Source organism: Lepidochelys olivacea (genome assembly GCF_965140295.1).
Source record: "Lepidochelys olivacea isolate rLepOli2 genome assembly, chromosome: 18".
In the NCBI taxonomy this organism is placed as follows: Eukaryota; Metazoa; Chordata; order Testudines; family Cheloniidae; genus Lepidochelys; species Lepidochelys olivacea.
The window spans coordinates 21993530-22018056 of NC_140428.1; the positions used below are offsets into that span (position 1 = coordinate 21993530).

The 24527-nt window shown below is 55.6% G+C and overlaps 1 protein-coding gene across 5 annotated transcripts in view; it reads left to right on the forward strand.

The window, feature by feature from the left end:
• Positions 1-24527, forward strand: part of AGRN (agrin) — a 221845-nt gene that overhangs the window by 185151 nt on the left and 12167 nt on the right. For 3 of the 5 annotated variants that reach the window (XM_084651717.1, XM_084651719.1, XM_084651721.1), the window contains 17 exons: positions 865-1248; positions 2052-2186; positions 3698-3825; positions 6474-6588; positions 6939-7058; positions 8442-8789; positions 10246-10438; positions 11476-11691; positions 12049-12278; positions 12801-12935; positions 13082-13178; positions 13730-13894; positions 16181-16292; positions 18592-18603; positions 20812-20928; positions 21360-21549; positions 22227-22314. In XM_084651717.1, the coding sequence (XP_084507843.1) occupies positions 865-1248; positions 2052-2186; positions 3698-3825; positions 6474-6588; positions 6939-7058; positions 8442-8789; positions 10246-10438; positions 11476-11691; positions 12049-12278; positions 12801-12935; positions 13082-13178; positions 13730-13894; positions 16181-16292; positions 18592-18603; positions 20812-20928; positions 21360-21549; positions 22227-22314 (2785 nt within the window). The remainder of the gene's footprint in view (positions 1-864; positions 1249-2051; positions 2187-3697; positions 3826-6473; positions 6589-6938; positions 7059-8441; positions 8790-10245; positions 10439-11475; positions 11692-12048; positions 12279-12800; positions 12936-13081; positions 13179-13729; positions 13895-16180; positions 16293-18591; positions 18604-20811; positions 20929-21359; positions 21550-22226; positions 22315-24527) is intronic. The other 2 variants (XM_084651718.1, XM_084651720.1) reach the window with 1 other exon arrangement.

The window sequence follows — 24527 nt, forward strand, 5'->3', positions numbered from 1 at the left end:
AACTGGGGAATGCCTGCTTGGGGAGGAGTACCGCGGAAAAGGATCTGGGGCTTATAGAGGTTCACCAACTAAATATGAGTCAATGTGATGCAGTTGCAAAAAAAAAAAAAAAAAAAAAAAAAGCAAACATCATTCTGGGATGTATTAGCAAGAGAATTGTAAGCAAGACATGAGAAGTAATTTTTCCACTCTACTCAGCACTGATAAGGCCTCAACTGGAGTATTGTGTCCGGTTCTGGGCACCAGGCTTCGGGGAAGATGTGGACAAATTAGAGAAAGTCCAGAGGAGAGCAAGAAAGGTGATTAAAGGTCTAGAAAACACGACCTATGAGGAAAGATTGAAAATCTGGGATTGTTTAGTCTAGAGAAGAGAAGACTGAGTGGGGACCTGATGATAGTCTTCAAGTACGTAAAAGGTTGTTACAAAGAGGAGGGCGATAAATTGTTCTCCTTATCCACTGAGAACAGGACAAGAAGCAGTGGGCTTAAATTGCAGCAAGGGAGATTTAGGTTAGACATTAGGAAGACTTCCCAACTGTCAGGGTAGTTAAGCGCTGGAACAAATTGCCCAGAGAGGTTGTGGAACCTCCATCATGGGAGGTTTGTAAGAGCAGGTTAGACAAACAGCAGTCAGGGATGGGCTAGGTAATACTTAGTCCTGCCTCAGTGCAGGGACTGGACTAAATGACCTGTTGAGGTCCCTTCCAGTCCTACGTTTCTGTGATTTTATTATGCCACTGGGCACGATCTCTGACTGCCTCCCTCTGTCCCTCCCCATAGACCCAGCCCTGCCTCCCAGAGGATGGGATCCATGGCTCCTGTCCAGTCCGTCCCTCTAACCGCCTCCTCTTGCTGCTCCTTCAGAATCCATCACCCACGTGAGTCACACCGTGCAGCCCAAGCCATTGCCCACGCTGCCCCTGGACAAGCTCCTCCACCCCCCACCTCTAAGGCTTACCACCCGGGCCCCTGACCCCACGGAGACAGCCACGAGTTCCCTGCTGTTTGAAGCCAGGCCCATTCCTAGAAGCCAGCCTGCCACGGTACGGTTGACCACTGCCCGGCCAGCTACCACCACCTGGACTACCCAGGGGATCCGCAGGACCACCATCCGCCCCCTCTCCACCGCTCCTGTGGTCCTGGCCACCCCCCAACCCGCGTACTCAGAGTCTGGCAGCGCAGAAGGCAGCGGTGACCCAGAACTGGGCATCAGTGGGGACCAGGAAGCCAGCGGGGCTGGCTCTGCTGGTAAGTGCCCTCTGCTCCGGTTCAATCGTGTTGCCGTCGTGTGGTCTCCAAGCCCCTGCTCCCGCCACTTCTGCTTCCTCCTTAGCAGCTGTTCTGGCTGGCGGGCCCTGCATGGAGCTGGTGCTGCCCAAACGATCACAGTGCCAGGGCGTGGTGGTAGCATCACCACGCAGCTCCCAGCCCAGACCCCCTTAAAGGCTGGTCGCAACATCTGCCTGGGAGCTGCGAAGCCAGGGTGAGACAGGAGGTGGGTGCTGGCGAAAGCTGTTGCCTAGGTGGCCTTGGGGTAGGGGAGGGAGGGTCTCCTTCAGCACAAGTAGGAGGCCTCTGGTCCCCAGGGCCGCACCGACAACCTGCCTCCTTGCTCACCTGCAGCAGGGGCCGCCTTATGGTGGGAGATGTTAGTCCAGTCTCCGTGGCCCGTTCAGCCCGGGGCTTCTCAGCACACCAAGGGGGCTTTAGTAGTGAGGAGGGCTATCTGCTAACACCTGGAGGGTCACCTGCCTGTCCATCTCCCACAGGCCACCAGGCTGAGCGCAGCGACTGCTGACTGGGTCTGATGGGGCCTCTTGCCGGGGCTGTGACAGGAACTGAGGGTGAGGGGGGTCCCGCCTCTTGCCGGGGCTGTGACAGGGCCGGAGGGGGGAAGGGAGTCCCACCTCTCGCCAGGGCTGGAAGGGGTCCCACCTCTCACCGGGGCTGTGCCAGGGCTGGAGGAGCATCCCACCTCGTGATGGGGTTGGAGGGGGTCCTGCCTCTCGCCAGGGCTGTAACATGCCCATGTGGCCCCTAATGCCATGCAGGGGAAGAGGAGCCAGAGGAGAGCCAAGTGACATCCACCCCCGCCATTGAAAGAGCAACGTGTTATAACTCCCCTCTGGGATGCTGCTCGGATGGCAAGACGGCAGCTGTTGATGCAGAAGGAAGCAACTGCCCGGGTGAGTGTCTGCCCCACGAGTCGGGGGGTGGGCGACAGAAAATCTCTTGAGCTCCACCTTGGTGGTAAGGGATTGAAAGCTACTGTCCCCTCTAGACTAGAGCACAGTCCCGCTACACGGAGCGACGGCTGGTGCGGGGAGCTGCTGCCCGCTTGTTTGGCAGGGGGTCTGGCTCCCAGATCTTCACTGGCAGCCTGTTGGCTGGAGTTGTAGGTGCTCGTTTTGATCTACGTAGGCCCACATGGCCTGGGACTATCGTACGTGAAATAGCCTGGTCTAGTGACCTCCCTGGCCCGTGTCTTTGCCCAGGTTTTGAGGCGTGATGGGGTGATTAGGGCTGGTCCTGGTGGTAGCGAGGAGAGAAGGGGCGCTGCCTGGGTTTCCATTTCATCTCTGGCTAATGACCTTCTGGTTTCCGGCGAGCAGCCGGTGGCTCAGTGTCTCTACCATGGCCGTGTGGGGTTACGGCCAAGGCTCCTGGGAGCTTCTCTTTCCTTCGTGTTCTGCCCCCCGGCAGCAGGCGCCGCTGTCACCAGTCTGTGCAGCTCCTGTCTCGCTGAGTGAGAGACTCTGAGAGTTTCCTTCTGAACTCGTCCTGTGTCCGGAAGGCATGAGAACTGGGGCACTCAGTGCGGTTTGCGCATCTCCGGAGCCCCAAGCACATGCTCCTGATACGGGCCCTTGTCGTCCTGCTCCCAAGCCTAGCAAACCTGTTCCCCGCCCCAGGCACGTTCCAGGTGGGTTTCTCTCAAGGTTCTGCTTGGTGTGCCCCCCCACCCCCCCGACACTTCCTGCGGTGGGGTTTCCAGTGGGATGCCCCCTTCTCTTTGCGTACAGTACCCCCACCCCCATAAGGGGGTGCAATCCCTCCATGTACTAATGCCAGTGCCAGGAGGGTTGCTTCCTGCAGCTCCCTGTGCACCCCCATGGGGCTCTCTGGGGGCGGGAGGGGTCCCCCTTTGCAGGGCTCCTTGCTGTTTCCGCCCCCTTCCTCTGATTTCTGGGTGGCTTGGTGGGAACCCTGCAGGAAGCGTCAGACTACAGATCCCCAGAACCTACAAACAGGCTCCCCGGTTCCCTCCCCCAGCCAGGGAATTCTCCTTGCCAGGGGACCTGGTTACCTATGGACTCCCTCAGCTGCCTCTTTGTGTTGCATGCACATATCTGATCCTGCCTTATTGATTGTGTCCTGCTCTGGCTAACGTCTTTCTCTTGTTACCCAGCCGGTCCAGGGGGGCTGCTATCCGGGCCAGAGTTCAGAGGAAACCGTATGGTAAAAGCTGCCATCTCTAGCCTGGTTTTTGCCATCTGACCCACCTGCTCCAGCAACTTCAGATACTAATCCTCCATAGCCATCAAAACTAACCCAAGCCCTGGCACTACCCACACACTACCATCCACCCCCGCCAGGGACTGAACGCTCCGCTCAGCTGTTTGCTGCCAACCCCCTTCCAGCTAGCCAGCTAAACAAGTCTGTCTTGTTTCTTTTTGATTGCCCCACCTTCCCATAGCCACCAAAGTCTTCCAGGGAGTCCTCATCTTGGAGGAGGTGGAGGGCCAGGAGCTGTTCTACACACCTGAGATGGCTGACCCCAAATCAGAGCTCTTTGGGGAAACGGCCAGGAGCATCGAGAGCGCGGTGAGTTGGTTGCCCTGGGAGCATTGGCCCTGCATTTGGCGAAAGGGAGGAACTATCCTCCTCGGCTCAGAGTGTGACGGTTAGGTATCCTTCATTAAGCTGCTCTACGAGGGTAAATGTAACAGCCCTGTGCAGCACGTGGGGAATAGAACTCGTGGCTTTTGGCTCCAAGAACACACGCCTCTGACACGGGAGCTAACAGAGAATCTCTCTTAACTGCTGCAAGCAACGGGGCTCATCTGTCTCTATGGACTGGCCTTGAGTGGGCCCGGGGATCTCACACACGCTGAGTGAATATGTGTCCGACGCACCCCTTCAGCATTGCCGTGTGTCTACAAGGTACCTGACTGTGGCAATGACAGTGTTCCAATGGCAACCCTTCTCTGCCCACTCCCTCCACGTGAGGCAAAGCGGCTAATGGGGAGACCTGGCACTGGAATGTGTCCAGAGCGCATTCACTGGGATGTACTTTCCTAGCGTTAATACAGTGGGGGAGAGCTTTCTGGTGGATGGGAGAACTGGTCTGAGACCTGGCTAATATTCCTGGCTGTGCCAGTGGAGTCCCATGTGCCCTTGGGTAAGACACACTCCCCTGTGCACACACTCCTCTGTGCTTCAGTGTTACTATCTATAAAATGGGAACAATAAGACCTTGCTGCCTATGTCAAGTTCTTTGAGATCCTCGGATAAAGTTTGCTCTGTGTTGTTATAATTAGAGAGAGGCTTAAACCCCAACGTTGGAAGCAAACTTTGAAAACCCCCAAGCTCAAGAGCTTCCATGGATCGGAAGCGTGAGGCCGCTTGGCTAAGGGGTGTTGCTTTGGGCCTCTCAGTTGCTATAAGTGTATGTGTGTTAATGAAAGACGCCCTAGAAAAGCGGCTGTCCCAGCCCTGTGTCTCTGCTCCATGCTTAGCTCCACCAGACTCTCCCAGACACCTCGGGAAGTCGCGCTTGTAAATCCAGTTCCCTGCTTTTTCGAGACTTGTAAAGGTCAAACGCGGCAAGCGCACCGCTCCCTCTGCCTTTGCCAGCTCTCAGGCGAGCGCTTGGCCCCATAGATGGCGGGGCCAAGGCAACGGGTGAGACAGAGGAGCAGTATCGTGCTGCAGACTGCTGTGTGGCACAGCAAATGCACAGCATCCATATGAATGGAACCAACGTAGTCAGCATTCAGACGCTGGTCCGGGTGGTACTTAGGAATTTGGCAAGTGCTTGGTACAATTACATAAGTAGACGTGCACTTGGCATATGGGTTCATGCAGCTACATGTAACAGTATTTTGCATTGCGATAGAGGCTTCCATCCGAGGATCTCAAAATACCTTAATCCTCGCCACCTCTCAGGGGGTAGATTTCATCACCCCCATTTTACAGATGGGGAAACCGAGGCACAGAATGGGTAGGTGTCATTTGTCGCGTAGTATGTTTGTGGCTGAGCCAAGACTAAAACCCGGGCCTGTGCATCAGTCATCCTTCATTCCCTTAGCAACTGGCGTGTTTGCGTGGCTATTGGTATGCCCCTTTAACACATGGAGATATTAGGACCTATCTGGGGTGGGGGGCGGGGAGAAGAGGAAATTCCCTAGCGTAGAGAACCCCATGGACACCCTTTCCTTTAGGACACACTTGTGTCCTTGCCCTCTGGCTGAAGTGAAAGAGTGCGGGGCTTGGATCCAGCCGGGGTGAGGGACAGATGGAAGCCTGTGTTAAGGCATTGAGCTGGGACTCGGAGCTATTCCCAGTGCTGCCACAAACTCCCCGGGTGACCCTGTGCGAGATGCTCCAACTCTCAAGGACAGACTTTCAGAAGTATTTAGGTGCCTAAAGATGTAGCTAGGGGTTCAGTGGGTTGTGGGAGTTGAGCACCGAACTGGCTTAGGTGCTTTTAAAAATGCTGGTAGGTGCCAATCTGCGTCTTTCGGCACCTAAATACCTTAGTAAATCTGGCTTTCCTGTCTCCGTTCCCCACCTGTGAAGTGGGCATACAGATATTCCCTGTTCCCCACCCTTGTCTGTCTTCTGTTTGCCGTCCATGGTGAGCTCGTCAGGGTGGGACTCTCTCTCTCTCCCCAAATGTCTGCACAGTGCCCGGCATGGGAGGGGAGGTGTCGGGGGGATCTCGGACAGGGGTCTGTGTCACACCCAGCACAACAGGGGCCTGATCTCAGTCAGTCAGGTCTGCTCAATGCCTAGCAAAATGGGGTCCCAATCTTGGTCAGGGGTCTGCACATTGCCCAGCACAATGTTGGTGGCCTGATCTCAGTCAGGGGGCTCTGCTTGGTGTCTGGCATAATGTGGGGCAGGAGGGGGTGGAAGGGGTTGATCTTGATCAGGGGTCTGTGCAGCACCTGGCACAATGGAGGAGGGGGTGCGAGTTCATTTGTGGGGGGCGGGAGTGTCTGCGCAGAGCCTGGCACAAAGAGGGGCCCCCCGATCTCAGTTAGGGCCAGCACGCTAGTATAATCCTGCTGCTCCTATTCATAGTAAGCAGAGGCTCAGATATGGAACCCAGTAGGTGGGGATGTGGGAACAGGGACTGCTGGGCTTGGGTAGGCCAGGCTCCTGAGGCCGAAAGGAGGCGCGGGCACCCTAAGTCCGTGCCCCAGTCCGACTCCCTTGCTTTACGTTTCTCCCCCTTGGCCAACCAGCTGGACGAGCTTTTCCGGAACTCCGATGTGAAGAAGGATTTCAAGAGCATCCGGGTGCGAGACCTGGGCCAGAGCAGCACGGTCCGTGTCATTGTGGAGTCCCACTTTGACCCAGGTGAGAGCCACCCTCTCGGAGCTCTGCCGATACTCCCTGGCGGTGCGGTGCTATCTGCCTGGAGGGGGTGGGGCGAGGGAGCCTGGGGCAGGGAGGGCTGGAGCGGCCACAAACCCAAGGAAATCGCACGAGCTAGGCAGGAAAGGGCCTCGTTAAAAACACCGAACGCCTGGTCTTTTGTTCAGCAAATGCAGCAGGCGCGCCGGGGGAGGGCTGTGGGGCTGCGGCGGGGAAGGGAAGGGAATGAAAAGCATCGGATGCTTCAAGGGGATGGCATGAGAGGGAAGGCCGGCGAGAGCTACCCTGTCCTCACTCTGTGCCTTTCCCTTCTTCCTCCTGGGTGCGAGCAGCCACCTCCTACACAGCAGCTGATGTGCAGAGGGCCCTGCTGAAGCAGATCAAGGCCTCCAAGAGGAGGCCCATCCTCGTGAAGAAGCCTCAGCAGGAACACATCAAATTCATGGACTTTGGTGAGTGCTTTGCGCCCTCGGTCTGCCTGTGTCACTTGCTCTCTCTTGTCCTCCTTGCTTCTGTCCTCGGCTGGTCCTTTTCCTCTTTGGCCGGAGCCCATCCAATGCACCTTGTCCTCCGGAGGACGTTTCGTCCGCAGAGACCGGAACGCTCGGTTTTGCCAGGGTGGTGCTGGTCTCCGGGACATGCTGGGGGCTGCATTTTGTGCATCTTGGCTCCTTGGGAACCGCTGGGCTCCCTTAGCCCAAAAAATCACATCCGGACCCCAGTTCACTGTCAGGTCAGATCCTTGGCCGACGTGAATCTGGGCAGCTCCCTTGAGTGTTGATTTATACCAGCTGGGGGTCTGGCCCTTGTCTCCATTTCTTCTCCTACTGTCTGTGTACGGAACAGAAACCCCCACACTGTAATCTGCTCTCCCACACCACCCCCTGCAACCCCCAGCAATCGTCTTGCCCCCTGCACCCCCATGAGGTCGGATGCCATGTGATGCTGCAGCACAAGGGCTCAGGTCACAGGGCTTGAGTGCCCACAAAATCGTCAAACGCCCCACCGCTATGGTAACCGCGAGGCCGGGGGAGACAGCCGGGCAGCCCCATGGGCCTGAACAATCGATTTCCTATTGACCTGCCGGAGAATAGCGAAGCACAAGCCAGTATTGATGTCAGGGGCAGTTCAGTTTGATTAGAGAGCATATTTAGTGTAATTAGCACTGACGCACATCAGTGACAGCCACTCTGCAAACACCCCAGATAGGCTAGAGAGCTGCTAAAGCCACTCACCTGCCAGCTCATGGAGCGAGTCTCCTGATCCCCAAGGAAGGGCTGTTAGTCGGAGGGGAAAGCGATGGGGAGAGAGGGGGCAATGGGGCGGCTGAGCCCTTTTTCTCCAGCCTTTCAATGCGGTGGAGTAGACGGTTCTTCGGCCGTCATCCCTTGCAGTGGTTCATCCAGGCCCAATGGAGGGCAGAGGATGCTACTTCCTGAATGAACCAACCCTTGTAAAGGGGTGGGAAGGATCGGGATCAAGGCTCAGCCCCACAGCAGCCCTGAAAAACTATTAATCTCATGTTACAGGTGGGGAAACTGAGGCACGGGTTGGCAAATTGTCTAGCCTGAGTTCATTGTCAGAGCTAGGAATAGAACCCAGGAGTCCTGAGTGAGCTTCACACACTCTAATCCCTAGACAGCACTTCCAGAGGTAGGAGTAGAACCCAGGAGTCCCGACTCCTAGGCACCTTGCCGTTCTGATGAAACTTTCCTCACTCTGAAAGCTGGAAATTAAACCCAGGAATCCGGCTCCCAGCCCCCTACCTTCCCTGGGGATGCCAGCTGGGTGCCAGGTTCCTCCTGAGGACCAATCCCCCCCTTGCTGTGTTTCAGACTGGATTCCCAGGCTCTTCACCACCACCACCACCACCACAACGGCCACCACCATGGCTCCTATCACCACCCGGAGGTTTACTGCCCCCACCGCTGCCCATGTCCTGCCCCCGGACGCCATGGAGAGGCCCAGCACCAAGATGGCAGGGCCCGTCACCACCAGGAGACCCACCACCACTGTGCCGGCCACCACCCGGAGGAAGCCCACGCGCCAGCCCCCCGCCACCAAGAAGCCGGCCCGGCCCTGTGACTCCCACCCCTGCCTGCATGGCGGCACCTGCGAGGGCGACGGGAAGGAGTTTACCTGCAGCTGCCCGGCAGGGAAAGGGGGAGCGGTCTGCGAGAAATGTAGGTGGCTCCCTGTCTGTGGGGAGCAGTGAATGAATGCCAGGGGGCCTGATTGTGAGGTGCTACGCCCCAGGAGCTCCCCCCGGGACTCCAGCTGGAGATGGAGGGTCGGGGGGCAGGCACAGCCCCATGGTTCCCAGTGAATAACAGTGATCCGGATTCTAGACGACCTCTCGAGGTCCCTTCCAGTCCTACATTTCTGCGATTCTGTGAATTGGCCGCTCATTGTCTTTACAAATCAGGCCCAAATTCAAAACCATCTTTTCTCTCCCTCTGCCCCTACAGCGGCACTGCAGGCTGTAGGAGGCTAGAAATGCCACACTGGAACAGGCCAGTGGTCCCTTTAGGCCCAGGTCTTGCTTCTGTTCAAAACGGGCGTGACACTCCCCATGTAAGGCACCCCATTAGAAATACGACAGCCTTAGTGAGGCAAAGCGTCCGACAGTAAATTCTTCCTGACCCTAGTCAGTGATGCACTAGTGCCCTGCCACATGAGGATTGTGAGCTCTGGGCGGGTCATACCAACTAGTGCAACATGCTGTTCTCAGCCTCGGAGGCCAATGAATGCTGGGTGCGGTCTAGCACAGTGACAGCTCAAAGTGTTCTCTTGTATCACAGTGGATGCACCTGGGGGGGTTCAGGACTTATCCCCCAGCCCTCTGTGCCTCTCATCAACCTACTCCAAACTGGCTACATCCTGCGACCGAAGCAGTTCCCGTTCGCTGACAGCTCAGAATGGCGAATCAGGGTCGGGCTGGGGTGCAGGATGGGACTGTAAAGTGTTGATTCCTGGAAATTATTGCCCCGAATGTCAAAAGCTGAGGCTTTCAAAGCCGCCTTTGCATGTGGATATCCAGGCCTGTTAATGTTAATGGGAATTGGCCATCCAGATCCCTTTGAAAATCTCAGCTGCACTAAATAAGGACTGGGGTGATAAATATAGCTCTGTCGTGTGGGATTCAGGGAGAAGAGAGAAAAATGATCCAAAGGTTAGAGGGGCTGGGTTATGAGGAACGATGCACACAGCTCGGGGGGACGGGGCACCTGTCTGAGTGTGAGAAAGGCGTATCCGACCTGGAGGGAGGAGAACTGAGGGGCATCCGCATGGGTCTAGCTGGGAGCAAAGGGGTGAAATCGAACAAGAGGAAACATGAGGTAAATATCTGGGGGGTGATGGAACAGTGAGATTTACAAGGCTGTGGAGTCATCGCTCTATGGAAGCCCCATCACTTGGGGGCGTTGAGCACTAGGCTGGTAAATGACCAAGGAGGATGGTGGAGGGGACTGATCCCACAATGACTTGGGGTGGGGCCTAGCATGCCCGTTCCCTCTCTGACCCCTTCCCCGGACGTGCAGGGAGGGTGGTGCTCTCAGACTCACGTCAAGGGTTGTCTCTCTCTCTCTCTCTCTCGCTCTCTCCCGCCGCACCCCGTCCTCTCTCCGTCTGTGCTCACAGCCATCAGGTACTTCATCCCTGCCTTCGGCGGGAAGTCCTACCTGGCCTTCAAGATGATGAAGGCCTACCACACGGTGCGCATCGCCATAGAGTTCCGGGCCTCTGAGCTCAGCGGGCTGCTGCTGTACAACGGGCAGAGCCGGGGCAAGGACTTCATCTCCCTGGCGCTGGTCAGCAGCTTCGTGGAGCTCAGGTGGGTGTCCCTAGCCATCCGCCTGGGCCCTCCCCCCTCAGCGGGGAAGGGAGCGGAGCAGCCTGGCTGCGTGAGCAGGGATCCAACTCCCCGGGACGTTCCATGGGTCGCTCAGTCATTGAAAGCACAGATTCGTCTGTCTCTTTTTACCACGCAGGCCCCTCTGTCCAGGGTGCCTCCCAGCCAGGCTGTCCTCAGCCCGAGCTCTCCGCATAGCCTCGCCAGCTCCCAGCTCTCCAGGTCATCCAACTGCAGCTGGACAGCCTCCTCTTTAAAAGTGCCCAGGTGTCACTGGGGCAGGTGGTGGCTTCTACCCTGGCCCAGCAAGGTTTTGCCTCCTACAGGAACACCCCTTTGGGGGCTGATGGGATGCAAAGCACTGGACAGCTGCAGGAGCAGGGGTTTGTACCCAGCCAGCTCCAGAGTCCAGAGTGGTGGGTGGAAGAATTGGGCATTAGTGATCCAGTTGTTAAGATCAGAAGGACCAAAAAAATAAAAGGGGTCTTGAAGGAAACAAACAGTTCTCCAAAAAAAAAACAACCAACCAACCAGGTTTTCAGCAAAACCCAATGAAAACATTTGGTTTTCAAAACCTGAACATTTTTGGGGGGTTGATTTTGGGAGATTGTGCTCCACCCCTTTTTCTAATCCCTGTTTTCTACTGGAAAAGGGTGGAGAGAAAGGAGAATCCAGAAATCAAACCCTGTACATATTGGGGGTTTCAAAAGCCAAAATGAAAATTCTGTTTGAAATGAAACAGTGGCCGGGGGCCCTGCAGATTCAGGGGCGTTCCTCAGGGGAGGCCTATGTAATGAGTCCAATTTGCCTACCCTTAGATTCCAGAGCCTGTCTGGTGTGTACAAAGATCACATCACCCACCACTGAAATGCAGCCACCTCTGTGGTGGAAAGTGGCAGCTGGGATGTGGTTGCAGCATCTAACTGAGAAGCTGTCCCAAGCACCACTTTCCCTGCAGTTCAGACACAGCAGTAGCCACGACGCCACCTCAAGCCCACTGCCCCCCTCCTCCATTTCAGGTTCAACACAGGATCTGGTACAGGCATAATCACCAGCAAGGTGCCCGTGGAGCCTGGCAAGTGGCACCAGCTGGTGGTGAACCGGAACCGCCGTAATGGCATGCTGTCGGTGGACGGGGAGCCCCATGTGAACGGGGAGAGCCCCAGTGGTACCGACGGGCTGAACCTTGATACAGATCTGTTCATCGGAGGGGTGCCGGAAGACCAGATGGCTGCGTGAGTAGTGGGTGGACTTAGCTTCCCCTGCAGAACTGCTGCTCCTGGGGTCCTAGCCCTTCCTGCTGGTGGCTTCTGGCAGTGCATCCTTAGAGGGAAAAGGTGGGGTTAAGGCCAGCACCTGAATCCTCTTTGGAGCAAAATCTGGGGCGATGTTAGAGGCAGGCGGCTCTCGGAGCTCAGAGGGCCGGGGGGGGAGTCCCTTCTCCTGGGCAGACGGGGGAGCGGGCTTGGAGGGGAGGATCCTGGCCTGGAGTCTGCAAATGAGCCCAGCCAAAGCCAGGCTACTAGGTGCACACGGCCCTTCATGCCCTGGCCCAGCTGTCTCTCCTGAGCGCTGCCCTCCCGTCCCTTCAGGGTGGCAGATCGCACGTCAGCCACCGCCGGCCTGAGGGGCTGCATCCGCCTTCTGGATGTGAACAACCAGCTGTACGACCTGCGGGAGAAGGGCAGCGACGTGCTGTACGGCAGCGCGGTGGGCGAGTGCGGTAACAACCCCTGCCACCCCAACCCCTGCCACCATGGCGCCATCTGCCACGTCAGGGAGGCCGAGATGTTCCATTGCCAGTGTCTCAAAGGCTACACAGGTGAGAAGCTGGGGGAATGACACTGGGAGGCAGGGCTGCCCTGGGGGTGGCCTAAATCATGAGTCCCCTTCACCCACCCAAAGAGATCCCATGCTTAGGTGATCGTGTCCCCACCTGCCGCTGGAATGCAGCCACCTCTGGGGTGGGACGTGGTGGCTGAGTAGCACTGTGCCGCAACAGTGCCCAATTGGAGGGGAATCCTGAGACCTGGACTCCGGAGTTAATACCCAGCTGCTCTTACAAAAAGATAAATGCTCATAAGTCAAGGCCTCTTGGGTTTTACATGACCCAAAAGGCAGAACCTCCAGCAGTGTGGCCTGCCCCTAGTGCCAGGCAAGGACATAACTCCATTGCTGACCCAGCCAGTGCAGCCTGCCCCCAGATGGATCAGTCAGAGGTAGGCTATGGGGACCAGAAACATTCCTCCCTGGTGCGCACACGTCTGATTGTACGTGAACCCAGAGCTTCCGGCCTCACCCCGGCCCCAAGACCCCTCCCTGATGTGCTGCTTTTCTCCCCTAGGTCCGACCTGTGCCGATGAGAGGAACCCGTGCGACCCCAACCCCTGCCACGTCTCTGCCACCTGCCTGGTGCTGCCTGAGGGAGGCGCCAAGTGCGAGTGCCCCATGGGGCGGGAAGGGGAGTTCTGCGAGGCAGGTGGGCTGCGATGGGCCTGGCAAGTGCGGGGGGGGGAGGGTCTCTGTGTGCCGGGGGCACTCGCCCCCCCTGGCTGAGGGCTTGGGGGCACAGACCCAAGTGGCTTCTCCTCTTCCCATCTCACCCCTTCTTGTTTTCTGACTCAGTGATGGAGCAGGACCAGACCCGGCCGTTCCTCCCAGAGTTCAATGGCTTCTCCTACCTGGAGCTGAGGGGGCTGCAGACCTTTGTGCGTGAGCTGCAGTAAGTGTGTTTCACGGCTACAGAGAAGCCAGTGTGGAGGGGGAGGGGAAGTGTGAGCAGGAGGTACAGGGCTCCTGGGGTGGCTGGGATAGGAAGGGGGCTGAGGATTGTTCCTGAGAGATGGTGGGGGTTGCTCTCCTCCCTCCCCCAGGCACAGCATCCCCCATGACCCATTCTTCCCACACTGCTAAGTGGGAGGGGGTCCCAGGATGGAAAGGACCCTTGCGCAGATAGCCACAGCATTGCAAGCCGAGCCAATGGGCCCAGGGAGACTTGGCCCTCAAGGGCTCTGTGCCACGCAGGCCAGAGGCTCTCGGGGCTGTGGGAGGAGGAAGCTGGCCCGGCTGCTGGCCCCGTTGTGTGGCTGAACAGAGGAGGCCGCTGCCCAGGGCTGTCAGGCTGGCTCCTCTTCATCGCTCTGGTGGGATGCAGAGACTTTGTGGCTCAGCCCCTTGAGAGGGGACGAAGGGAGAGACAGTGCCTGGCCTCGTGTGGCAGTAGCCCTGGGGCAGCTGGTTGGGAGGGCGGCACTCATGCCCTCTCTCCCTCAGGGACGAGGTGTCCATGGAGGTTGTGTTCCTGGCCCGGAACCCCAGCGGCATGATCTTCTACAACGGGCAGAAGACGGACGGCAAAGGGGACTTTATCTCTCTGGCCTTGCACGATGGCTACCTGGAATACAGATACGACCTGGGCAAAGGAGCAGCTGTGCTCAAGTACGTGCCCCATGGCTGCTGGGCTGGGGGGCGCTCACTGGCCCGCTGGCGGTGGGGCTCTGTTCTCTAGATCGAAGCGCCCTAGCACTGGCTTTGAGGCTCCGCTTTGGGTTCTCCGGATGGGTGGGAGGGCCCCCGCTATGGAGGGGGCGTTGCCTCGCCAGAACAGGCCCCTAGCCGTGTTAGCTGCTGGTGTGGCACAGAAGGGGACCAAGGAGTGGAAGGAAGGGTGGAGGGGGTTAACTCCAGGACCCCTTGGCTCTGGCCCCTCGCCCATTGGTTTGTGGTGCTCCTCCAAGGAGCCGGGGGAGTGGGAGTGAAAACAGCCAGGCAGCGCTCCCCTTAGCAGGCACCGGGGCCAGACCCACCACAGGTGATGAGTGGAATGTGGGGCAGATCTGCAGTAGCCCTAGCTTTAAGCAGCTGGCATGGCCCCTAAGCAAAACCCCAGTGGGGCCGTTGGATCTAGCAGCCAAAATGAACAGGGCTCACTTTAATCGGGTAACCATGCCGCAGTTCATCTCTGGTTCAGCTGATTCTGAACCTGATTCCCAGGCCCTACAGCGATCGTGTCCCAGCACCTGGAGAGGAGACTTGTTTGTCCTGGTGATACATGATGCGGCCCTTTCACCAGAGAGTGGTTACTACTTCTGTACAAAGTGCCCCTGCTGTCAGACTCCTTCGCCAGCTTCTGGGAGGGGTTGGGGTTCTCCCCCGCCCCAAGGCAGCCATGGGGTTAAATCTATCTCCCTCGGTGCTTGCTCATCTTCCATGTTAATTATACCGGGCCGGATCCTTAGCTGGTGGGAGTCAGTATAGCTCAAGTGATGTCAATCCAGCTCCATTGATATAGGCCAGCTGAGGATTGGGCCAGTTGAGTCTAACGCTTGTCACAGGCTGGGGCTTCCCAGGGAAGATTGACTGACACATCTCAAAACACTGATGAGCTCCACTACTAAAATGGCAGGGTGTCGAGGGGCAGGGGGCAGCTTGGACCTGTCATGGGGAATTGGGCCTGCTGTGTTTCACCAGAGCGCCCAGCAGTGTGGGGTGAGCCAAGCCCCGTTCAGTATTGTGGGACGTGGGATGTTGCAGCCAGCTGTTCTGATGGAGGCAGGACAATAGTCAGGGATGGCTGGGCTGCTAGATCTTTCTCTCTGCTGATTCCTCCAGCTGGGCCATTCCTGGGTGTCCTGGCTGGTTGAGTCTTGGCTCCTCCTCCTTTGACACACAGCTGGAAGGATGGTCTAGTGGAGAAGGCCCTGGACTTCAGGCCAGGAGACCTTGGCTCCTTTCCCACCTCTGCCACAGCCTCACTTTGCGGCCTTGGGCCTGTCGCTTGGAGCCAGATTTCTCAAAGGTATTTCGATTCCTAAAGTTGCAGAGAGGCACCTCACGAGGTTTTCAAAGGTGCCCAACCCAGTTAGGTGCCTGAGGCCCTGGGTGCTTTTGAAAATCCCACACGGTGCTTGTGTTCATCTTTAGGAACTGAAATTCCTTTGGAAATCTGGCCCGTAGCAGCCTAAGCCCTGTTCGCTTCCATTGAGACTCTCTGGCTTCTCGGTGCTTTCTGAAAATGGGTGTTGGCACTCTTACGTAGCTGAGGGCCAGAGTGCAACGTAGCTAGGCACCTGCATGCCTTTTCAAAATCTGGTCCTTAGGCACTTTTGAAGCTGTCCCCCCTGTGGGCCTCAGTTCCCTACATCTGTAGAATGGGAAGCAGAATCCTTCCTGTCTCCTGCCCTTGACTAAGCTCCTTGGGGCAGGGCCTGTCACTCCCTTAGCATGTCTACACTGCAGCCAGAGGTGTGACAGCTGCATGTGTAGACGTACCCAGCCTAGCTTTACTCGAGCGAGTTCCCATAACAGTGCGCAATCATAGAATCATAGAATATCAGGGTTGGAAGAGACCCCAGAAGGTCATCTAGTCCAACCCCCTGCTCGAAGCAAGACCAATTCCCAGTTAAATCATCCCAGCCAGGGCTTTGTCAAGCCTGACCTTAAAAACCTCTAAGGAAGGAGATTCTACCACCTCCCTAGGTAACACATTCCAGTGTTTCACCACCCTCTTAGTGAAAAAGTTTTTCCTAATATCCAATCTAAACCTCCCCCACTGCAACTTGAATGCCCAGTGGGGCCCTGGCCAGGGGGTGCTCCCATATTGCAAATAGGAAATACCAGCCAGCACAGTCTGTTCTGCTCCCGCTCACCCGCTGCATCTGTTGGATGACTTTCACCCCAGCTGTGTTTTTTCCCCCTTTCTTCCTCGCCAAACCCCATAACCAGGAGCAAGGAGCCAGTCCCTCTGAACACCTGGATTAGTGTGTCTCTGGAGAGGAACAGGCGCAAGGGGGTGATGCGGATTAACAACGGCGAGAGGGTGATGGGAGAGTCACCGGTAAGTTGGCAGGCCAGTGAGATCCTGGCCGGAGACGGTCCCCACTGCCGTGAGACCTGACAAAGTCTGACACAGCCTATCCGTGGTTTCTTGTACCAACCCCACCGATTGCAGTGAGACCCACGGGGATGCAAAGCCAGGGGAACAGCGAGAGAGGCAGACCTCTTTTAGAGGAGCCAGCTGGGGCCTCTTCAGCTTAGATAGGCTTCAAATCCACGCCTTTCACAAGCGAAGCGAGTTGAATGTTCTCAGCCCCAGTCATTATTTAGTAGGCATTTTTCCACTTCTCACAATTGGGCATGCTTAGTACCCTGTGCTTGGCAGCGGAAGGAGAGCATGGGAAATCCAGGGAGCAGTGGGGAGGGATGGGGCAGCATGTGACAGATCTGAGGTACCTTTGCAGAGCTATTGGAGTGAAAATTACAGATACGGGCATAAATATACTGGTACATGAAGAGAAGGGAGCTTTTGTAAGGTAATTCCCTTCTCTTCATGTGCCAGTATATTTATGCCCGTATCTGTAATTTTCACTCCATGCATCTGAAGAAGTGGGTTTTTTACCCACGAAAGCTTATGCCCCAATAAATCTGTTAGTCTTTAAGGTGCTGCCAGGCTCCTCATTGTTTTTGTGGATATAGCCTAACACGGTCCCCCCTCTGATACTCTGCAGAGCTGTGTGGGATAAGCTTCCCCCCAGCTGGACTCTAGCCCCAGAGCCCTCACTTAGTTGCCCTGAGTCACTAGGGGAACGCCTCCTCCCTGTCAGAGCAGGTCCACCCTTCTTTTATACCTTTCTTTTCCTGCTTGGCCACCCTGGGGAGCTGGCAGCCCCTTTGCAAGAGAGACGTCCCTGATTCCCCAGACACCGGCTCTGCGGGTTGTGTCCAGTCAGGCATCCCCAGCTGCAGGTCCCTGGCTGGGTGCAGCTGCCGGTGCACGGCCCTTCCTCCCCTGGGGCCTAGTGTTAGGGCCAGATCCTGGCTTCGGGAGCCTTTCCTGGTACTCTGGGTGAAGAGCCAGAAAGCGCTTTTCAGGGGGAAAGAAAATTGAGTCATTAAAATCAATTACCGTGATCACACAGATGCCAGCAAAATCTGTCCCCACTCTCTCTGCTCCACTTTCAACCTGCATTTTTCTGGTTTCTCTCCCCCGCTCCCCTCTACGCTTCTCCCATCTCCCTACAAACGGCCCCACTCACAGCAGGTTAGACACTGACGTTCTAACCCACACCGCGGATGCATTCTGCCCCTTCCTCTCCTCACCCCCGACCTCATTGTTCCCCAGGGAGTGGTTGCTCCTCCAGCATCCCTCCCCCTGTATCAGGGAGCGATGATCCTGAACTTTACGGAGAGAAGATCAACTCCAAGTGCTGGTAAACATGCCCCTGAATGCAGATTTTCCGAGGAAATGAGCTAGGCTGTTTTTTCCACACATGGTGTTGGAACACAAGCCTTTGCCCTGGTCTTGCTTGCACACTCTATTCCCAGTGGAGGAGCTGGGACAGCAACCCCAAACTCTCTTCTCCCAAGCAATGGAAAAGTTTCTAAGAGCAAAGGATATAAACCTTCCAGTGAGAGAGTTTGGTACTGGGGGAAACCTCATCCGGTTTGATTGCCGGCTTTGCTTTGGATTCTCGCCTGACATCCTCTTATTACCAAAGTCATCAGGGTTTAAACTAAAGATGGGACCGAGTCTCAGGGCTTGGAGGCCTCAAGGGAGTTGAGTATGGGTGGTCCAGGCCCACCTGTAGTATAGGCTAGGTAGTCTGTGCCCATCTGGATTTAGACTACAGCTTAGAGGCAGTGGGCTGTGCCCATATGTAACTTAAAGCAGGGCATTGTTCCCTCTCCACTGTGCAATCACGTGGCTGGATTTGTGCCCTCTGTCAAGACTTAGATGTCCATTAAAACATGGGACCGTTATGCACCTGCAGCAGGACAAGAGCTCTTTGATTCCTCTAACACCGGTCTCTCTCCTCGATAGCAAAGGGGACGCAGGGTGCCAAGGGCTGTCTGATTTCCATAAATGCTCCTTTTTTTTCCCTTTTCAAGGTTCCTTTGGTATTAAAGTTGCCCTTTTTAAAGCAGCATTCCGCCTGGCAGGACAGCAGCACCGTCTGCCACTCCATTCTGCATCTTTCCTGTCTTAATTGCCTGCTAACGAGGGAACGGACATTAGCCAATGCGCATGCAGCCCTGCGTGCTATGATGGAACCCCACTGATTTCCTGTTTCTCTCTCTTTCTCTCTTCCTTTTGATTTTCATTCGTATTTTTCCCTCCTCTGCTGTCTGGATTTCAGAAATCCCGTAAGGTAAAGATAAGTATAACCCACCGCGCTTCCATCTCATGTGCCATCAACATGTTTTACATTCCTCCATTCAAACCCGAGTGATCCATGCTCGTCTCCATCCGCCCACCCTCTCCGTTGGACCAGCCCCATTCTGGGTTCTGTAGACTAGACACATTTTTGTTTCTTTTCCTTCGTTAATTTCAGCGAGTTCTATTTGATTTCGACACATTTCAGTAATCTGGTCATTCCTTCTTGTTTTAACTCTGCAAAGCGTTAGTTAGTGATTAATATAACCTCGTCTTGGCCAGCCGGGCAGCAAATTTCCACTGCTGCTTTTTGAATGATAAATGTTGTGGCCACTACTTGGGACTTTCCAGGTGTTGTTAAGCTGCCCACCATGGGCTTTATGGTGACAGCAAGGATAGAACTCAGATCCTCCTGGTCTGAGACCACAAACTCCTGCTGTATGAGCTAAAAGAGACTCTCCTTATAGTATTTGCTGTTTGGGGTCTATGACACACAAGCAATCAGGTCTGATTCTGTCCAGTAGGGGGCAGTGGTTACACACATGCCCTAACCAGAGCGTGTCAATATTTATTTATAGTAGAACCTCAGAGTTACGAACACCTCGGGAATGGAGATTGTTCGTAACTCTGAACAAAACGTTATGGTGGTTCTTTCAAAAGTTTACAATTGAACGTTGACTTAATACAGCTTTGAAACTTTACTATGCAGAAGAAAAAATGCTGCTTTTAGCCATCTTGATTTAAATGAAACAAGCACAGAAACAGTTTTCTTACCTTGTCAAATCTTTTTTTTCAACTGGCCCTTTATTTTTGTAGTAGTTTATGTTTAACACAGCACTGCACTGTATTTGCTATGTTTTGTCTCTGCTGTTGCCTGATTGCGTACTTCCCAGTTCCAAGTGAGGTGTGTGGTTGACCAGTCAGTTCGTAACTCTGAGGTTCTACTGTATTTGAAGTCTCAGGTCACGAACAGACCTAGAGGCCTCCATTCTCCAGGGGAGTCTGTCTGGTACCTTCATCAGAACTGAATTCATTTGAAATTTCTTCCTTTTTAGTGGCATGTAAGAACGTGGCAGTCTGACTCAGGGGGAACACAGCTCAGACACACCCTGTTCCTGTAGCCCTTTCCCCCAGCCCTCTCAATTCCAGACCCTGACTTGGTGCCAAGGTGCATAGAGCACCTCTCCAGTGCCATGGCATGAATGCTGGGCTCAGCTCCACAGGGTGCATATTCTCCACGCAGCATCCCTAGGCATGAGCAGTGCAGGTGGCCCACAGAGGAAATCTGGCTCTGGAAAGACTTGTCATAAAGTTACCCAGCCAGAGCAGTGGCTGGAGCCTGACCAGATGCCTGGTTTGCTATGTGGACTAACCAGCGGCTCAGCAAGCCCTGGCTATCTCAACTGCACTGGTTCTGCTGTGCCAGGGATTGCAGGTGCGGGGCAAGGATAGTTTTGTGGGGTGGGAATGCAGCAGCATGAGTTTGAGTCTCAGCTTTACCGTTCCCCCACCTGTAAAAAGAGAGGTGATAATTCTTCCTTGCTGGGAGGCTCCACCTATTATTGTGCCCAGCCTCCATGGCAAGAGGGCCATAGGAAAGCCTCTCAATAAGGAGAGACAGAGCCGGGAGAGAGGGAAGGTTGGCCAAAAGAGCTGTGTTCTCAGCTGTAGTGTTTAAGGGTGGCCAGCAGAGGGCGGTAGCAGTGCATGGGAGAGGAGGGTAGGGTTGCCAGTTTTGGCTGGACATATTCCTGGAGGTTTCCTCGCGTGACATAATCTTTAATTCCTGGAGACTCCAGGACAATCCTGGAGGGTTGGCACCCCCTAGAGGAGGGTGACCCTGTAGGTCCACAGGGCGAAGGTATTTACTGGAGGGATGTTGAATTCCTCCCTGTAATGTTCCCCCTTGGTGTGTCTGCCCCAGTGAGGGGGTCTCTTCCCTTGGGTGAGGGACCGTTGGCTTCAGTCGTGGTGGGGAGGGAGCTGATGTCTCCTCTTTCCTACCAGGCTGGGCCCTTAAGCTGGCTAAGTCCCCGTCTCCATCTCGAGCTGCCGTCCCTGGCTCCTGCCAGTCCACACAGGGCAGCTGATGCAGCCAGTGCCCTACTTGCCTCCCCGGATAGGATGCAGGGCTGGGCCATTCACTCTCCCACTTCTCATCCTGGTCCCGGGTTCACCTCTCGCCCTCTTCCCCGGCCCCCAGGTTCCTCACGCCGTCCTGAATCTGAAGGAACCCCTCTACGTGGGGGGAGTGCCCGACTTCAGCAAGCTGGCTCGCGCCGCGGCCATCTCCACCAGCTTTGACGGAGCCGTGCAGAGGGTAAGGCAGCTGGCTGTGGGTTCGAGGGGAGCCCTCCTTGGGCATCCGGCAGTGAGGACCCAATGGTTGGCAGCCCTTCCGTCCCTGGTACCCCACTGTGCTGCCATTGTAGAAGTCACAGGAGCCTTAGGACAGGCCAGGGGGCATCCTGCCCCCCATGCACTGGGGGACATTTTGCAGCATGGCGATGCATGCTCAGCCAGGAGGTAGCAGCATTGGGCAGGGGAGGGCAGGGCATGTTCTTGAGGACCATGCCAGGGGGACATACCAGGCTCAGGGCGTTCATTCTAGGGGGTGATGAGTTGAATTTCCATGTCATTTCTGGGATGGACTCTGTGCCTACCCTTCCTCCAAACCCCAGCTGGGAGTGGAGTGTAATCTTCATGCTGCCTCTTGCTTCCCTCCCTGTGTGCCCCCCTCCTCCCCTTCAGATCTCCATTAAGGGCATCCCGGTCCTGAAGGAAGAGAACATCCGCAGCGCCATTGAGATCTCTGCCTTCCGCTCCCACCCCTGCTCCCAGAAACCCAACCCCTGCCAGAATGGAGGCATGTGCAGCCCCCGGCTAGAGAGCTACGAGTGCGCCTGCCCGAGGGGCTTCTCCGGGGCACACTGCGAGAAAGGTGAGGCTGATGGGAAGCGGGCCTGGGCCAGACTGCACTCCCCACTGGCAATGGCCTGGCCTACTAGCCAGGCTCTGCAGAGAGCTGATGGCAGCCAGCTGGAAGCTCTCAGGCCACGGCTGGGGTTTTATTCTTGTTGGTGCCATCCATGTTCCCGGGCAAGGGTCTTCGGGTCATGTGGCCTGGCCGTGCTCTAGAATTGCAGGATGTGACTGCGTGAGAGCAGCGTGCCCTGTGGCGGTTAGTGTTTTACACGACGTACGCCAGTGAAAACGTTGCCCACTGAGTTAACAAAAGGAAGTCCCGTTCTCTGGCTCTCCCTATGCGTTTTGAGTCTGGACTGTGTCATCTGTCCCCACTGGAAGCTCCTTGGGGCAGGAACGTGGTCTTTCGCTGTGGCTTTGTACAGGAGCAATGCACTCTCCGGCCCCAAATTGGCCTGACCTCTCTCTGCACGCTGGCCCCCAGTCGCTCGAAAGGTGCGTGAGCCATTGCAAACCTTTCCAAGGACTTGCTCAGGGCATCAAGTTCGTAACACACCCCAGGAGCAGGCGAGTTTGCCAGGTGCCCTCGACCCGTCGGGAGCACTCTGTGCCTGGCCGGTTTATTATTGCTCTGTGGAGATACACCGATAGTGTCGTGATCCCTGCTTGTGCTTCTCCTCTCCCCTTCCCCAGTGATCATCGAGAAGGCAGCAGGCGATTCAGAGGCCATTGCCTTTGATGGCAGGACCTACATGGAGTACCACAATGCTGTGACAAAGAGGTGAGCTGAACTGAGGTTTGGGGAGGTTAAATCAAAGCCAGGGGTGGGGAGGGGAGGTGTTGGTGGGAGCTAAGCCAATAGCACAGAGGAATGTGAATCAAGCGCTCAAACCAGGGGTAGGCAGAGCTGGGATTTCACCCATCACCCTCTCCTGGTCTGGTCTTTTCCTCCCCTTCAGTCCCGTCCCACAATACACGCAAATGTGGACATTTTTGCTCATGAGTTAGGTTGGTAGCTTCCCCGCTCAGCCAGGCCGGTAGCTGCTGTCTGGAGGTCTGGTGCATATGCAGTCCCTAAGCTGGGCGGGATCCACTCTCCGGAGTTACTGGCCCAGATCAAAGTCATCTGGTCTGGGTGTGAGTCAGCGCCCAAAGGCAACAATGTGTTATGACATCCAGAACTGATCTGGGACTGTACCCTGAAAACCTAGCAGGCTGAGGGGAGCGAGAGGGTCCTGCAGCTTCGAGGATGAGTGACATCCCCCAGCCAGTTTGGGCAGTCCTAAGGGTGCAGAATAGCGAGAGTGGGAGCCCTGTCCCTATCGGGAGCTGCCATGTAAACTCTCCTGCCATGAGGGACCTCTACAGCACTGCTACCCAGCTCTCCCAGGGGCCTGCTCCCCATCTTTCTGTGCTCTCCTATCTCTGTATGTCTTGGTCTCCAGTCACTGTCAGTCTCCTTCTGTGTCTGTCTCCCTTATGGAACAGACCCCTCCCTCCCCTCCCCGTTTCCCAGATTTGGCTGTGACACCAGGGTTCATGGTTTAGGGGTTTTCAGATCCAGGGTTTAGGCTCAGCCCATCTCTGCTCTGCTCTGGAATGGGGGAGGCCAGGAGGAGATCCCAGGACCCAGCAGTGCTGCTGAAAACTCTTCCTGCCCTGCCCACTGCTTTTGGCTACCTTAAACCAGGCTTCATTTCTTGCCAGCTGTCAGAGACTGTCCCAGGCCCTGGCCTGCACCCCAGAGGCCGATATTTTACTGTATAACTGACTAATGGGTTACGGGGCTGGGGAAACTGTAGGCTCCTTATTGTAAATTTCCTATCATCATAATTGGCTGGCTCCCAGTGATTGCTTGTGATGTAGCCAAACGTCCATCAGGGACTGCAGGGCCCAGGCTCCACTGTGTGGGTGGCCGGAAGCCAAATCCAAAGCCAGGTTTGCAGACCTGAAATTCATAGATTCCAAGGCCAGAAGGGACCATTGTGATTGTCTAGACTGCCCTCCTGCAGAGCCCAGGCCGGGGAACTGCCCCACAATAATCCCTAGAGCAGAGCTTTTAAACAAAACATCCCGTCTTGATTTTGAAATGGTCAGTGATGGAGAATCCACCACAGCCCTGGGTAAATGGTTCCAGTAGCTAATGACTCTCACCATTAAAAATAGATGCTTTATTTCCAGTCTGAATTTGTCCAGCTTCAACTTCCAGCCATTGGATCGTTAGACCGTTCTCTGCTAGACTGAAGAGCCTGTTATTAAATATTTGTTGCCCACGTAGGTACCTGTGGACTGTAATCAAGTCACCCCTTAACCTTCTCTTTGTTAAGCAAATGCTTAACACTGATGTTAGTGCTGTCAATCCACAGTGTCGCCGAGCTCTCCTCCCACACAGGAATTTCAATTGGCTGCCACAGGCTGGGCTTTGGAGAATTTGTTTCCATTTAATATGCTGTGGGCCAAATTCAGATCTCAGTTACACCGCTGAGTCCCAGGGAGCAGCCAGGATGTAGCTGAAGGCAGCATTTCCCCTGACAGCTACATCCCAAACGTGGGGGTCAATTCTACCCTCAGTTCTGCATCTGCCACCCCATTGAAATGGATCATTTGAGTGGGGTTGCGAGGACCTAACTGAGGGCAGAATTGGGCCCTCTGTTTTCAAGCTGATGGTTTAAATAACTCTCCTGGGACCCTGTCGTTTCTCTCACTGGCTGTTTATGCAGCGATGATGCTGCTAGGGGCTAATAACAATGCGCCGTCAGCTGGGCAGTGCTGCCCACCTGTGGCTGACACTGTGTGACCCCCACCAAGCCCCCAGCAATGATGGACTTGTCTAATCCACAGCAGGGTAGCTCAGCCTCTGGTTTTATCCACGGGGCATCTCAACTAGCTTCCTAGGTCTTCTTCAGCCTCATGGTTCCTGGAGCTAGTCCAGTTAGTTCCCAGCTCTAGGGACCATTTGGCATCTCTGGAGCCAGATAACGAATGACTCTTTGC